Source organism: Meriones unguiculatus, chromosome 20 (genome assembly GCF_030254825.1).
Source record: "Meriones unguiculatus strain TT.TT164.6M chromosome 20, Bangor_MerUng_6.1, whole genome shotgun sequence".
Taxonomy (NCBI): domain Eukaryota; kingdom Metazoa; phylum Chordata; class Mammalia; order Rodentia; family Muridae; genus Meriones; species Meriones unguiculatus.
Window position 1 is genome coordinate 19,638,932 of NC_083367.1, and position 17,649 is coordinate 19,656,580.

Sequence of the window (17,649 nt, forward strand, 5' to 3'; positions counted from 1 at the left end):
CGCATATTACAGTATACCAGAAAGGCCAACCTCTGGAGTTGATCTGCCACAACTGGACCTTGAGCTGTTCATTAGCAGCACTGACTTGGGGACAGCCCTTTGAACCCTCTACAAGGCTTTAATGCCTTGGATTTTCCAGCTACTTTTCATGACAACATAATGCCCCCCAACCTAATCCCCTCTCTGCTTAAGTTCTCAACTTGCTTGCTCTTTTTTTCCCACTTCTACCCATATGTGCCTGGGGATCTGTATGTTATCTTTGCCATTCCCTAGAATGGTCTCCCAGAACTCTGATGAGCTACTCTTTTGTTTCTTTCAGGTCTCAAATCAGCTTCTCAAAGACCTTTCCTTTCAATTCTATAGCTTCTTTCCAAGCCACACTAAGTGTCTTCTCTCCTTGTCTTCTCTCCTTGTACTTCTTACTTTAATGCCATGTATTCTACCTAGCATTATATTAATAGTTTACATAGGTGTAGACATATGTGTGCACATGCTAGGGATTGAACCCAGGTAGAGAATCCACCTGTTAAGAATATCTTCACCCTTTGATTTTGTTTTTGTTTTCTTTATTGTTGTTGTTTTTGAGTCAGGTCACACTATGTTGCTCAAGATGGAGTCATACTTGATCATCCTGCCTCAGCCTTCGAGGCACTGAAATTACAGGTATCAGCCACTGTGCCAAGTGGCACATTTGTTTATGCTCTTCCCTCAGCATTCTAACGCAAGATCTGTGAAAAGGTGTGGCTATTAGTTTTGTTCACTGGAGAATCTTACATGCCTAAACTAGTGCCCACTAGTTCTTAAAAGTTGATGCACAAGTGAAAATGCACACAGCTATTATCAGAATAAACATCAGTAATTAATGTAAATACCTAAGGTAGCACTTAACACAAAAATATGGAAGTATGGAGCCAGATGTGGTACCCCTTGCCTGCATATCAGCACTCATGTGGTCGGAACAGGAGGCCTAGGTCAGCTTGGTCACGGTGAATCAGAGGTAAACACGGACTATATAAAGATCTTGTTTAAGTAAATACGTCCTTCAAAAAGCTAAACACAAGCTGGGCATACCTTTAGTTTCAGCACTTAAAAGGCAGAGGCAGGAGGGTCTCTTGTGAGTTCATTCCAGGCCAGCATGCTCTACAAGCAAGTTCCAGGCCAGTCAGGGCTACCTAGTAAGATGCTGTCTCAAACAAACAACATAAAAGCAAAATCAAAAACAATCTAAAAACAAAATCACTATAAGAACCAGCTATTTTATTCTGTATCATACACTGGTAAAAATGGAAAGCAGGGTTTGAACATGTATTTGACCATCAGTGCTAACTGCAGGATTATTCACAATAGTCAAAAGGTGAAAATAACTACGTGTCTAGCAAAGAACAAGTAGATGATCACCTGGGAGAGGATACATAATAAGTGGTGTTACTCAACTCTGTAGCATCCTGCTAAGTACAGTAAGTTAGATGAACATGTCAAGTATATAGGACCTAAGAATTATACACTGACTAGAATGGATAAGTTCACAGAGATAGTAAATTAACTGGGATTAGAAGAGAAACAATGTCTAATTAGGACAATAAAAAGTTCTAGAAATGGTGCTGAGGGTTATACAATACTATGGATATAATTTGTGCTACTAAATTGCACACTTAAAATGATTAAAATGTCAGTTTTAATGGTGTATGTTTATTGTTAGCAAAATTAAAAGAAATAATAACATAATATATTGAAAATTATGTAAGGGCCAGGGGGACTTCTCAATGGGTAAAGCACCTGCTGCAAAAGCTTGAAGATGAGAGCTCAGATTCCCAGGACTCACTTAGAAAGCCAGGTAAGCATCACGGCCTATGAATCATTTCAGCACAGGAGAGGTAGAGTTAGGGCTTCTGAAGCAAGCTGGCTAGCTGGACAAGCCAAACCACTAAGCTCTGGGTTCAGTAAGAGGCCCTGCTTCAGTATATAAGGTGTAAACTGATCAAAAAAGACATTCCATATCAACCTTGAGAATCTGCACACATGTGCATGAATATCCATTTATATGCATCCACATACACATTTATATCCCCATACCATATACACCAATAGTGTACATGTTGAAAAGTAAACTCTGGTGGATGAATTTATGTCAATAAGCCATTTTTAAGTCTCAGTGTCTCTCTCATTTTCTGTGTACCCTTGGCTGTTCTGGACTCACTTTGTAGACCAGGCTGGCCTCAAACTCACAGAGATCTGCCTGCTTCTGCCTCCCTGAGGTGCTGAAGCCAGTGTTTATTTTATTTTTTTTAATGAGGGAAAAAAGATATCAGAAACACATAACTGCTACTGTCTTGTTCAAAAAATTTTTCTCTAAAACACTGTATAAAATGATACTTCACACTGAGTAGAATTTTCATTTGAACAGCCCTTCGGATGTTCTCAGGTAAACTGAGAGCACCAACAAAAAAGACCATGCCTACTCTGAGGTCCTGCTCTAAGCTCAGTCTGCCCAGAGTACTGATGCTGTGTCTGACCTTTCAGAGAGCCCCTGGGTGACATCACTATAACTTGGACAAAGTTAATTACAAACACTCAGAGGCTAGGTTTCTGGATGTAGGGAAAACAGTTCATCTTAAATACACATGTGCAAATAGCACAAACTCAAATACTCTGCAAATCATGTCTGAGAGAATCTCTTCCTCAAAGATGCGTCTCATTTGAAATAAAAGATATTTCTCAATAACTGAGAGATGCAAACCTGCAACTGCAATGTTTATCCCTGCGAAGTTTATGAGTAGGCTAGTAAAACAATACAGACTCAAAAAGCTTTCAAGGTTGGAAAGAACTGGAGTGTCACCGGCTTATGTGAGTACACACACCATCTCGGTAGATCCACCTTAAGCCACTCACAGCAACGGAGCAGCCTGTTTGCTTTGCAGAGCGATGCGAGAACACTGCAGCCCTTCCCAACCACACTGAGCGCACTTTGTGATCATGAACACAAGAACTGTTATATTATTTTATTCCGGCCATGTCCTCTCCAACTCCTCAGTAACCTCTTCTGTAACTTTTATTGTTTTACACTCACACATGCGCATCACACACACAGTCTAACAAGTCTAATTTTAATTTTTGTCTTTAATTAACTAATTTACCATGTGTGCATGTCTCTGTGTGAGGTGTGCGCATGTATGTATAAATGTATATGTGTATTAAACCATGTATGTATGAGTGCACATATATGTGTGTGCTTGTGTGTGTGCATGTGTCTGTGGTGGATGTGTGTGTGTGTGTGTGTGTGTGAGAGAGAGGGGGGGGAAGAAAAAGAGAGAGGAAGACATCTGATGTCCTGTTCTATCTACTCTCTGCCATATTCCCTTAAGACATCGCCTCTTGCTAAACCTGAAACCAGACCGACAGGCCATTACTGACCTTTCTGTTTCCATATCCTCTCCCATCACTGTGGATACAGGTGCACAGGTGGGTACAGGTAGCTTTTTCATGGATGCTGAAGATTTGAACTCAGATCCTCATTCTTACACAGCAAGCACTTTCACTCACTGTCATCTCCCCAGCCCAAAGGTGAATTAAAACCTGAAAGTCAGGTCTGAGAGAGGGATGTGATAATTGTGTTTTTGATGAGGATATGTCCAAAGTTTCTCACCCTGATGACCCTGATGGGAACCCTGAGCATTATGAAAGCATCTATGCGGTGGACTGTAATTCTCTGAAGGACAGAGGATCCCTATATCTATTTTCCTTCAAAGATAAAGCAGGATATAGCATTCAGAGTTTGGCATTTAACCAATAAGATTAAAATGTGCATTCTAGTTTATATAAAGAGAGAAAACAATCTGCAGGAGACCTGATCTTCATTAGACAGCCATTTTACAACAGCTACTAATTTGGCTGGGAATATGTTCTGGGAAAGTGGGCACAAACATAGATGTTGAAAGTGAAAGAGGTTGTGGTTGAACGCTGATACGGAAAGCCATGGCATTAGCAGATGTGTTACAAAGCTCCAAAGACACTGCTGGTATATCTGCTTATGTCTGAAATACTTGGTTGGTCCCGTTAATAGTGTTGGCCAGTAGTGTCCTGTTATCTATGTACAGGTTAATTTCTGCACTGACAAAATTGAGTATAATACAAAATGGAGACTATTCTATACACTTAAGAAAAAGAATAGTTTTCCTGATATACCAGATGTATTCTCTGATGATATCAGTCACAAAGAAAATAACTCACTGAATGAACTTCATAAAATAATGTCTATCAGATAAAACAAATTTCATCTCATATATTATTTCATTTGATTCTGCCCAAATCTTTTCAATGATAAAAGTTCCTTGAGACATTGATAAATTTGCCTGAAGTTATACAGATAGAAACTGGCTTCCTGTACTTTGTCATGCTGATAATGTGACCTGATTTTACTGTACAAATCCTTCCTGGTAAGTACTTCATGGTAGGTCCTAAAACTTTTATGACTGGTATTGTTGATATATTATCCATTTTGTAATGATAAGCTAAAGGAAGTGTGGCTGTTTGCATATTCTAGCCACAGTGCTTGTATTTTTCAGGTTTCAATAACTACAGTCCATCTTGCCAGTTATAACAAATATGTTTTTTACTACCAGGAAAAGGAGGATGGATCACCTGCTTGACTGGTTACCAGTGAAAGACCGGATACAAAATTATTACAACAGAACTGTAAAAGTCCTTTCCATGTTAAGATAATGTGACATTTCTCTTAAAAATCACTATTAAATAACTGACTTAAAATATTTAACAAATTAAGATAAATCCTCTTCTTCTAAGCTTCAATTATACCCTTTCCAGCACCACCCCCCCTCTCTCTTTTTGAGACAGGGTTTCTCTCTGTAGCCTTGCTTGTCCTGGACTCACTTTGTAGACCAGGCTGGCCTTGAACTCACAGAGATCCACCTGCCTCTGCCTCCCTAAGTGCTGGGATTATAGGTGAGTGCCACCATACCCAGCTAACACTCTCTTTCTCATGTGTATGGTAATAGAGCTATTCCTAAGACAGGTCTATGTATTTATTGTATGGTGCTATTTCCAGACAGCATGTTTTGGACATCTTTTGGTACTGCCTTGTTCTTTTGAAGGATTGCACTGAGCACTGCATGGTTGCACTGCTGTTTATTTTATGCTCCCCTGATACCCATGCATGCTGCTTCAATAGTAAAATAGCTTACATAATGAGATTACTTTTAGTGGTTCTGCCATGTGTGTTTGTGTACTAAATTTCTAAAAGCATAATACATATGGCCCAAGGGTCTTCTAAATAGTGAACTATGAGTGCGCACATGAAGGACAAAGTCAATGTTCGCTATCTTCCTCTATTCTTCTCTTCTTTACATGTAGCTCTGGGGTCATGCATCAACTCAGAGGACATAAAGACCAGATATATAGTATCTTCAGCAACAGGGTTATCGAAAACACTCTTTAAAGCAGTCATATTTATCTCTAAGGAAAGATCTCTGTGACCTTACTCCACTGTCTCCTCTCCTGTTGGACATGAAAGCTGCATATGTAGCTTGGCCAGTGCCACTACCTCAGTTGAAGAAAACCTTAATATGTAAGTCACTGTAAACTAGAGCAGGGCAGAATAGCATAGAGTGCCCAGGAAGCATCAGATGCCGGTACGGAAGTTTAGAGAGTATTTTCTTGATCAATGATCAAACCAGAAGTCACAGCCTACTACATGTGGTGCTACTCCTTGGCATACGGTCCTGTGTTATATAAGAAAGTGGCTGGCTCTCTGATCACCTCCCCTGGGGGAGTGCAGCCTTACCAGGCCACAGAGGAAGACAATGCAGCCAGTCCTGATGAGACTTGATAGGCTAGGGTCAGATGGAAGGGGAGGAAGACCTCCCCTATCAGTGGGCTGGGGGAGGAGCATGGGAAAAGAAGAAGGGAGGGTGAGATTGGGAGGGAAGGAGAGAGGGTTGGGAGGAGAAGAGGGAGGGGCTACAGTTGGGATACAAAGTAAATAAATTGTAATAATTAAAAAATAAAGAAAGAAAAGAAAAGAAAAAAAAGAAAGCAGGCTGGGAAAACCATGGGGAGTAAACCAGGGAAGTGGTACTCTTCCATGGTTTCTGCTCCATTTTCTGCTTTGCACTCCTGGCCTGACTGCCCTTCACGAGGGACTGTAAGCTGTAGGGTTTAATAGACCTTTCCCTCCCCAAGCGGATTTTAGTCACATTTATCAAAACAGTAGAAACCTAAGACAACATGCCTTTTGCAGTCTTGAACTCAGATGAGCCGACTATCCAGACAAAATCTGAACAATATTGAGACCACCAATGTTCTGTCATAGAAAGGGAGGTTCTCACTGGGTCTCATCCATCCATGGGGATTTATATGATGGTTGGTGGCAGGGAAGAGAATAATCCACAGGGATCTTGTTACTGGTAAGAAGCCCATGACCGTAATCCTATAAACAAAGCCTCTCCTATTCTCTCATACACAACCCTAAGGAAATTCACTAGGTCAATACCACTACCTCTGCATCCTGCTCCCACTCTCAGGCCCACTCCTAACAGGAAAGAAATAAGAAAGGAAAGAAAGAGAAAAAAAATGTAGGAGGGGTTTAGGGGTGAAGGAGATCAGTGGAAGGGAAACATAGGAAGGTAAAAGGGGTGTGTATAATAAAAATACGTTATATACATGTATGAAATGCCATATCATAGTGAAACCTATTGCTATACAAAATATATGATAATAAAAACATTACAAAGTTATATTTCTGGCTCATGGCTCAGGTTGTCTTAACTGACTGAGACATATTCCTGACCCATTGCATAATTACAATTTCAAACAGAAGACTGTATATAACTTTGCCATTTTCCAGGGACTCAATCATCACCACAACCAGCAGAGCTGGGCTCTGAAATGCAGCTATTCTAGACCACCAACACCTGATGGCTTAACTTCCTTGGTAGCAAGAAGAGCTTGCCAGAGCAGTCCAGGCTCTGGAGCTGGAGATTGCATCATAAACCTATACCCATAAGTCTTCTAGTCCTTCATTTTCTTTAACAGAAGAAAACCTAGGGTCCACTAACATGCTTTAACCCAGTGGTTTTTAACTGGAGTTATGGTACCTTACGGGTCATAGGACCTTTACATAGGGGTCACATATTAGATAGCCTGTGTATCAGGTATTTACATTATGATTCATAACAGCAGCAAAATTACAGTTATGAAGTAACAACAAAAATAATTTTATATTTGGAGGTCATCACAACATAAGGAACTGTGTTAAAGGGTCACAGCATTAGGAGGGTGGAAAATCAAAGCTGTAAGCAGGTCAAACCACAAGCAGGAATACTTTTGCCTACGAAAGCACAAAGCTCTAGATGTTCTTGTTGCAAAAGACTGTCTACAAACCTGAGCAGAAAGTGGAGGCAAAGCTCTGAAGGGCAGAATCCACCTCTTCCACGCTGGAAAGGGCCAGGAGCTGGGGAAGGAGGCCCTCGAGGGACTGTGTAAACAGTCGTGCACTGTGCTGCTCTGCCTCCTGGTTTTTCAGCAGTTTGAGAGACAGAGCAGCCGTTCGCAGGGACCGATGGCCCATGTAGTCCCGAGGAGTCTGCTCTTCATCAGCCAGCGAACAGTTGTCTGACCCAATGTCTGACACATCAGACCTACCCGAGTCCTTTTCTGCTGCTATGGAATACTGATCACAGGAATCAAATTCTGTCCTTGACAGGTCTTGGTCATCTACACTGAAGTTGCTTTCACTATACCTAGACCCATAGGACCTTGTTCTGCAGTCCACCGACAGGAAGTTAGTGATGTCAGGGTAAGGGACCGTGTGGCTTCTCTGAACCACATCAGGCTGGTCTATGGCCTCAGGTTCTGACACTTTGTTCGTGGTCTCCTTGCCTTCCTGAATGGCTGGAGACTTGAGCCCATTCTTCTGGTCCTCTGGTGTTGTCTGACCCAATTCTCCCTCCAAGGTAGTCTGGCCTGTGTCTGTGGTGACACTGATGCTGATGTCAGGGCTCCTCTCATTGCCTAACTCCCACGACGTATGCTCTGAGGACAGCACCTTCCGCTGCCAGCGGAAGTCGGCCTCATTAATTTCCATGGAGTCCCGGCTTGACTCGGCCCCATCCTTCAGCTCTTCCAGGCGCAGGAGCAGCAGCTGTACTTGACTGTCATTCAAGCCTTTCCCCTGGCTAAGTTCATCCAGGGCCCCAAGCAGGGTGCAGACGCAGGACACAGCAGCATAGCAGGCTTCAATGCCACCTTTAATGCATGCTTCTGTCATGCCATCCATGATGCTAAACAGTGTTGAAGACAGAAAATACCAGCAAGGCATGAAAGATCAAGCAGTGCCCTCAAATATGCAAGGTTTGTTAGCCAGCCTGGCCAACTGCACAGTACTCAAAGGAGATAGTCTAACTTATGTAACATCAAGTGGCCTGGACAATAAACGACACAAACATGCTTAGGCTAGAAAAATCTCCAGGTCAAGTTCTCTACCTAAAACCACATGCCCTCTTGATTGCCTAGCTTTTCTAGGTACAGGTAAAAGTTCTAGAATGAAATGTGTCATTTTACTCTAGAACAGACACTGCAAATTTCATTTTTGTATTATCTTCACACCTGCAAAGAGAAACAGTTGTGATGGCTAGGAGTCATGAAGACATTCCCGTATAAACATATTCTTACCAGATGTATGCCAATATTATTAGCACAAATCTTAGAATACCGAGTTTTCTATGGAGGCTACCACAATAGAACCCTATAGCTCATATGGTAAATCAAAGAGTTCTTCATTTCACTGATCTAATAAATAATTTTTGGATGTTTCATGTGTAAATTCAGTTTTAAGTCAATAGAGAAGTCTGGAAGGTTATGAGTAGAATGAATGAGATGTTTTATGTGGCTTGTGGGTAAATAATTAAATATACATAATTTTTTAAATGTAGACTCATCAAAATTTCATGAATTTTGGGTAAGGATAAAAATCTTCATAGAAGCAGTGTTAGCCAACCAATATGTATCCAAAATGAAAATGGAACATACAGTTTGAGAAGATCCAAGTGAGACTTTCTTTTGGAAATAGATCTTTTCCTTGGTTCTGACTCAGTAGAGCTTGGTCCTGCCAAGTCATACAGACGCTGTGGACTCCCAAGTATCTTTAGAAAAAAGAAGAAAAATAACAGAAGTGTGAGTATCACACACACAAAAAAAAAACGCAAAATAAAAAAATACACCAAGTTTTAAAAATCAAGAGATCAAATAAACAATGTTCTTTTCTTTAGTGAATGACATAACATAGGAGAAATGATTACTAAGTTGAGAATCTTTTCTTAGAAATGCTTAGAATTGAATAAGCTCTGAATTGGGATTTCATTTTTCAGATTTTGACTTATTTGTACCTATGCAATGAGGTATTTTTAGGGTGAGACCTGTGGTGGTCTAAATGAGATATCATCCATAGTCTTGGGCATTTAAATTCTTAGTCCCAAATGGTAGTGCTCTTTGGGTAGGTTTTAGAAGGTTTCGCCTTGTTGGAGGATGTATGTCACTGGGCAGGTGTCAGGGTGGGAGGGAGGTGTTGAGGTTGCAAAAGTGATGCCTTGTCCCTGGCCTCCCAACCCTTCCCTAACTGCAGTTTGAGATATGAATTGTTCCTGACACCATGATTCTGTCTGCTGCCATAATGGCCTCTTATCCTCTGAAACTGTAAAGCTAAATAACCTTTTTCTTCTGACAAGTCATCCTTGTCATATTGTTAAAACAGCAATAGAAAGGAACTAATATAGAGCCCAAGTTAAACACCAAATTTATTTCACCTACAACTTGTATTCTTAGCCTGAAGGTGTAACACAATATTTTTAAAACTTTGGTGCATGAGGGTTTTATAGCATGGTTATTTTCTATTTATGGAATTATGGCAGTACTGCATAGAAACTGCTAAACTTCCAATTTCAGATTAATGATATTAACTGTATATTTTAATAAAACTAACTAAGGCTACAAAATACTAAGCTAAAAAATAGAACATGATACACTGTTAAGATGGTACAACATCTCTCTATAACGTCTTCATATTAAAAAAAGTCATTTAATCAGCAGCTCTCCAACTTCCCTTCCTGCATCCCCTAGTGACCACAATTCTATTATCTGCTTCACTGTATTCAGGATTTTCAGAATCCACATATAAATGAGAAAAAGTGATACTTTCTGTGCCTAGCTTATTTTTTAGTATAATTCATCCATATTGTTGCCAAGAACAGGATTTTTTTTTAGGATAAATAATTATATTATTCCATCAATACTATTTTGACTAGATTTAATTTATATCTTACTTGGCCCTCGTCACTGCATGTTGTAACAGTACACTGGAAATGATATGACACTAAATGTCACTGAAACAGATTCTGCCTGTTATGCTATAGGCCATCGATTTTCCAGCTGACATGTTCTTCCAGGGATTTTCTTCTGTTCCTTAGTTCTTCAGGTCCTTCTGAAGTAGCTTCAGAGATGGGAATAATATTGAGACTCCTTACTGGTTTTTGGAGTCATGCTTTTATTTTCTTTTTTCAAGTAAATGCAGAAAATAGAATTACAAGTAAATAAATGTTCTCTTTTACAAGGATGGCTTCAATAAGGTAAGGCAACATGGATACTTATACAGAAAGTTATTTGATGACTATGGAGCTGGTGCATAAATTCATGAAATTTTTCTTGGCTATCTGGAAGACAGGCATGATTTAGCCGTAGGAGGGCAGGTTTTGCATGGTGCTCCTCTTCAAATATCTTTGACTCTTGTACATAGGTTTAAAGGCACTGAGTATGGAAAGAAAGCTAAGGTCTAGCTTTTTGTTGTTGTTGTTCTTTTTCCATGCTTAAGGAATCTGTGGCCCATTCCCTGTTCATAACTGCTGATATCTGTTTGAAACTGCCATATGTTATCTATCTATGTCCAGGGGTTAAAGTTACAAAGCATAATCTGAAATTGTGGTTTTACCTAAGAAATCTGGCTGAGAAAAAATGGATTTCCAGCATTTGAGAATCTTACAAGGGCCTATATTAGTTGCAAGTTTTAAAGATTTTATATAAGTGTGTGTGAGTGAGAGAGAGAGAGAGAGAGAGAGACACAGAGAGAGAGAGAGAGAGAGAGAATGTGTGCACATGTGAGTGCAAGTGACCACCGAGAGCAGATCTAGGTATCACATTCATTCTGTCGTAGAGCTGGAGTTATAGGCAAGCTGTGAGGTGATTGACATGAGTACTGGGAGCAGTGTGCTCTCTTAACACTGCAGTCATCTTTCCAGCTATAAATTTGATATCAAAGTGAATTACTCTATTCTGTCCTTTCCATGGTAAGAAAATTCATGTCATTTTCATGGGTCACCAAGGCCAGCATCAACTACCAAGGTTCCTCTTCCTCTTTATTGAGCACTTCATGTTCAACAGCCAATGAAAGACGCAGAAATGCAATGCTATCATCATAATCTTGGAGCCCTCTGGAGCACTAATCCCATTGCCTGCTCTTCCAGCCAGGATATATTTCTTAAAACTACTGCCTGAACTTTTTTTTTTTTTTAAAGCCTTTGTGGTGGTGGTGGTGGTAGCGGTGGTTAGAACCCAGATGTCACCACCTTCTCTAGAGAGGCAGGCTCAACTCTTCTACCACCTCCTCCATTTGATGAGCCTGGGTTGTAAGAGAGGTCTCATGCTACTTTTTGCCTTTACCCTCACTTTCTTTGCTCTCTGATACTTCAAACTTACTCTGCTCTTTTTTCCTAATTATCAAGGTTGGAGAATTGGGATGTTTATTTTAGGTTTTCTACTTTTAATCCAGTGGCTAAAGCTTTAAAAAGCTGGAACTCTGCAAGGGCTGCCTTCCCACAAGTTTTCATATATAGCATTCTTGTAATTGTTCGGTTCTAACCAATTTATATCTCCATATGCTACACATCTTTACATAAAATGTCATTTAGAGGTTAAATTAAAGAATTAAGCTGCATAGAACATAAATATCATTGTTATGACCCTTGAAGTTCAAAATGAGGTATAGACCTAAGTTTGAACAGGAATATTACTCAGAAACACTTGTATTTTAAGGGACTCTCTTCTCCTTTTCCCACCTTTGTTAGAGGGATAAGTGTACCTCTCAGGGATGGGGATTTCGTTTTTATTTGGCGTTGGGGATGAGGCCTCCTGCGTTCCCAGCATGTTCTGTAAGGCTAAGCTACACCAGTAGCCCTAGAGATAGGCCTCTGAGTTTCTCTTGAAAGCATACCTTTCCTCTAATTTAACTTAGATAATTTATTTCAATTCCCAAATTTGGTAATTGTTAATTGCTTCAGAATCTTTAGGGGAAGGAAAAAGAGGGAGTAGGCTTCTGAAAGATCCCAATAAGCTAAAAGAAAAGGATAACACCTTTTTATCTTCTTGTGGTGTTGGGGACCAAACCTGAGTCTGTGTGTGCTAGAGAGACTCTACTTCTGAGCTACAGTCCTAAACACCCTAATTACCAAAACACACTAATTACCAAAAATTATGGGGCCAATGAATGACTCTAACACTTTGTTTAAATACAACTCCCAAAATAAATGACCGCCAACTTCAGAATTGTTTATTACTGGAGTCCATGTGGTAATAATGATGCCCCAACAAGCGATGACAAACAGTTTAGATGCTTCTGCATGTAGGATACCGCATAGAGATTCCTGTGTGCAAACCCAAGGCACTTTTTCATACCTCCCTACCTCTTTCATGATCTTAATGGCTTCTACTCGGTGCTGGGGCGGGGGATACAGGAGCACTCGGTGATAGAGGGACTGGAGCACTGGCTTCATGGAGTCTACTGACCCCACTAAGCGGACAAGCTCAGCTGCAAGGTAGTAGATGGTGCGGGCTACAGGCCCGCTGAGGGTAGGTGCAGTGCAGGAGCAGCCTGAGCCTCGGCCTTGGTCAGACACACCGAGAGAGGCAGAGTCCGACTCCATGTTGGTACTGGTGCTGGTGCTGTGAGCAGAGGTGATGGTTTTGTCATGAATGGGGTTCCCCAGGATCACAACAAGAGCAGGGCAGAGGCTCTTCCTGAGAAGAGGCAGGAGGGAAAAAATAAACCAAGTGATAAAATGTGAATGCTGTCAGGAAAGCAAAAAGATGCCACAGGAAGAGCAGGGGTCCATGCTGTTCCTTCTTTTGCCTATGATATACCCAGTATCTCATGATAATGTTAACTAAATAAAGCATTAAGATAAACATTCAAGAACCACCCCTCCCTCCCTCTCTCCCAATGTTCCCCCCACCTTGTTTGTGTGTGGGGGGGGGTATGGGGTTTAAACAGTTAGAGTTCAGAATGCTAAAAAGTGTCCTTATCAATTTTCATTTTGCTATGAATAACAGTATTTCTCATTTAAGGTATTAATTTCAAGGTCCATACCAACACCCTTCATTCAGCTTCCTCCCTGTCACTAAAACAGGATCTATGGCCTACCAATTGGCTGCCTGCTGCGCCTGACACTTCCTGGAATCTCTGGACACTAGTAGGTGATTAGCACTCATCAGGGTTAGAATTTCTTGCCCCATGTATATTCCTGATATGTTAATATGCTTTCAGAACAAACAGAGAACCCAAAAGCTGCGTGGTTCTGGCCTTTAGTGATAGCACTGAAGTAAATGGCATCAGAGGGCTGCTGGAAGCATATTTGTAATAATAACTGTTAGTTTCTCTACAGAATTTGGGCTGATACAAATAAACAAAGCAGTTCTCCTACCTGGAGCACATATGTGCATAGAGGAAACTATTGCTAGTCCGTAGGGGCTGTAGAATGGGACTGAGACACAACTACAAGAGCCCTCTGCTAGTGTGGGGCATCAGAGCTCATGCTCACCAGATGAGGTCAGTGAAGCCCCTGTGCTGGTTCATGGAGGAGGAGGAGCTGCTGAGCACAGAGAGAATGCATTCCAGGTACAGAAGCTGCAGCTGCTGGTTGTCACTACAGAAACACAGAAGGGACACATAGACAAAATGAGAGAGGTGACACTGGGGCAGAACCTGGAGCAATGTTAGGCATCACCCAAAGAGGTCTGTGGTTAGTGTCACAGGTAGAGCTTTGTGGGGCTGAGAAGCCACATGACTTCTGGAGGCAGCCTGAAGCAAGAATGAAGTCAAGACATGTCCAAACTCTGAAAATCTTGTCTTAATACTGGCAGGAGTATGGCCATTTCCTGCCTATTCTGGACCTCCATGTCCTGGTGAATGTAGCCTTATGCCCCGCCCCCCACCTCTGCTAGTGTAGACTGGAGGCCAGGTTATAGGTTAAACTTCCTCTCTCCTTATAAGGTCATATCCAGCAAACACCTGGAAATAAGGCATTCCCAGCACCTTAGCACCAGCTAGTGAGGTACATTTACCCCAAAGCCTCTACACACACCCCAAAAGTGTTTAAATAGCTTTTGTCTCCCACCAACCCCCAGGGTCTGTTTTCTTCATGTTCACAGCTATCTGAGGTCTCATCATTCCTGGCTATTCTTCTCTTGTTTTCTCTCTCAGGCCATGGGTCTGATTGGAGGTGATCAAAATGTTAAGGGAGGGTGAGTTGAGTGGGAAAGACAGAGCTTTGTTCTTCAGACTAAATTGCTAAACCCAAGCAGGTCTTCTTTGAAGCAAAGTTAAAGCAAATGCATTAGTGTGGGCCCCTAACACAACATAACTGGTGTCCTCAGAAGGAAAAACTGTAGATACCAAAACATGCCTAGAGGAAATACTACCTGAAGAGACACAGGGAGATAGTTCTCCACTAGGCAAGTGGAGAGAGAGAAGTAGAGGTGTATACCAGGTCCTCTGGTGGTGCTCAGGAGGAGTAACTACCCTGATCTTGACATGTCAGCCTCCAGAACAGTTATGAGACAACAATTCCCCTGCTCAAGGCACTCAGCCCTTGGTTCCCCATTATGGCAGCCTTAGACAAAGTGAGAGACTTAGGCTGATTTGGGAAACTAATAAACTTTACTTTGGAGAAATATTTCTAAGCATTTGTAAAACAACTGAGTGTGAAACAGAATGACCATCTTTTACACCCCTCCCACACAGCCAATTGTGTCCACATCTTATATCAGAATAGAAGATTTTCTGCAGTTAGTGTACTAATTGGTGCCAAGTTAGCCAAGCCCTAGATATGCCAGAAACACTAATATCACTTGTGGCTTAACTTTCTAAGAAACCATCCGTATGTTCTTTTCTTTTCCTGTCTCTCTTCACACCATTTCTTTCTCTCTTCTTTGTGCTGGAGCTTAAGCCCAGCACATCGTAAGCAAGCACTTCAATAACACCTCCAGCCCCACTATCTTATCCCATAGCTAGTATTTTGCTGATTCACAATTCACATTTCTTCTTTATTTATTGAGGAAACTTTTAATGTTTTAAAACTCTTATGTTTTAGAACTTTTAATTTATGTGTATGGCTATTTTGTTTGCATGTATGTCTGTGTACCTCGTGTGTAATCAGTGCCCTTAGAGGCTAAAGGACAATATTGGATCCCCTGGAACTGAAGATACAGACAGTTGTTAGCCACCATGTGGATGCTGAGAATTAAACCTGGGTCCTCTGGTTGAGCAATCAGAGTTCTTAACCGCTGAGCCATCTCCTCAGCCTTCAAGTAGATAGTTCTCATTATGGGCTGTTTCGATAATCTAATAAGGAAATAGACAACTCTAAAGGAAACACATTCTTATGTTCTCAGCTTGCATTTCCTCTCAGTGTCATCAAAAGGTGGTAAAATTCTAGTCTGTGTTGAGACTCATGAGGATGGAGAAAACTTAACTTCCAAAGACACATTTACTTGAAGAACAAATATTCTAATGAGAAATAATGCAATGATTTCTTATGGAGTAGACTCTTCATAAAAGGAGATATCTATCAATTAAAAATAATATTCAGTTACTCCTTTTTTTTCCCTAATTTGAAATAAATGCTAGGAAAGAAGACTATTGTTCTCAACAGTTAAATAACTATAACTTCCTAACATAGGAAGATGGAAAGAAAGGCCAGGCTGTGAAAGCAAATTATAGGAAGGCAAGAAGCTAGAAAGAGGGAGAAGGAAGACACCCATCTGTTCTAATCACCAGATGTCCATACTCTGCCAAACTGACCATTTGGCAAAAGGAACTTCATGATTACTATTTTTATATTATTTTCATAGAGAATGAGAAGGGCAAGAAATATTAACGCTTTGTTTCTTAGTTTCCCAGGGAGTGCAGGCTCTTTTGCTATAACAAGTTAGCTGGAGATGATCCTGCTGATCTTAAGAGGGTAGGCAATGATTGTCTTTTAAGGAAGTTTTCTTATTTGTTACAGTAACACTGAAATATTTTATATGACATATAACAACATTTTATCTGATGTATAATAATATATAATAATATATTAATTATTGTCTAGAAAGCATAAGCCTAGCATGCATATACTCCTTACCAAACATCAAAAGCTAAGGACCATAATAGGGAATGTCAGAAGAAGAGTCTACATAATACAGCCTTGTCATTAACAGGACAAAAGTTCAGCCAGGTCCCAGGAAAAAGTCCATTGGCTGTCATGTAGCAGATCCATACCCAAGTCAGCACCCCCTGTCACATTTACCAGTTCTGAGTGACCCCATACTTCATTCAGCTCAAGTATCATTCCCCCATTTTCACTTCCAACAATGATACACTCTGGTAATGGCATGTGAAAACTTGGCATTGCCAGAGGTTTCTAAATATATTTCTCAGGAATGACAGGGAACTGCCTGTCCTGGGACAGGGAGGGAATACTGTACCGATGGATATGCTATAACTTCAAAGATGCTGTAGATAGAAATTGTTTCAAAATGACCAACTGTTGGATACCAGCCAGGATGGAAGGGGACTTACTTTATGGAGGCTTGTAGCTTCTCACACAGGACAGCAAGGACAGAGACAACATCATCACAAAGGGCCTCTACTGTTGAGCCTTTAAAACAGAGGAAGTGCTAAGCATTAGGCACTGGTGGTGCATTTGAGTTTCCCTCAATATCTTTCCCATCCTACGCTTTAAACGGGTTTTGATGATTTTTAGGCACAAGGCTTCTTTTAGGCCACCAGAACAATCATAGGAAGGAGAAGAATTGAGATACTCCTTTTTAATGTAAAACACACAAAATACAGCCCAGAAAGAAAACAAAAGATTGTTTCTCATTATAAGTAAAGTTCTCTCACACTTAATGAGAAGTTGCATGGTAAATTATTTTATGTATGTATTTATTTATAATTTATTCATTATATACCCTGATTGAAGCCCCCCTCAACTCCTCCCAGTCCCACCCTCCCTCTTTCTTCTTCTTGATCCCCTTCCCCTAGTCCACTGAAAGGAGGAGTTCTCCTCATCTGCCATCTGCCCATAGTTTATCAAGTCTTATCAGGACTGCCTGGATCCTCTTCCTCTGTGACCTGGTAAGGCCACATCACCATGGACAAGTGAGCAGGCAATTGAGTTCATGACAGAGGCAGCTCCTGCTCCCCTTACTTGGGAACCTAACTATGGGTCCTGCAGAGACTGATGCACCCAAGGACTATGCATGAAGAAGACCTAGACCCTCTGCTTACATGTGGCCAATAGGTAAGTTAGTTTTAAAATAACATAATTCTAG

General features: G+C 40.9%; 1 protein-coding gene across 1 annotated transcript in view; it reads right to left on the minus strand.

Annotated features, from left to right (window-relative positions):
* The window catches only part of Arfgef3 (ARFGEF family member 3), a 169,006-nt gene that overhangs the window by 59,234 nt on the left and 92,123 nt on the right, over positions 1-17,649 (minus strand). Inside the window, exons 8-12 of the mRNA XM_021658764.2 lie at positions 16,895-16,973; positions 13,875-13,979; positions 12,741-13,074; positions 9,043-9,155; positions 7,396-8,294 (exon numbers count right to left, since the gene is read on the minus strand). Coding sequence (XP_021514439.2) covers positions 7,396-8,294; positions 9,043-9,155; positions 12,741-13,074; positions 13,875-13,979; positions 16,895-16,973 — 1,530 coding nt within the window. The remainder of the gene's footprint in view (positions 1-7,395; positions 8,295-9,042; positions 9,156-12,740; positions 13,075-13,874; positions 13,980-16,894; positions 16,974-17,649) is intronic.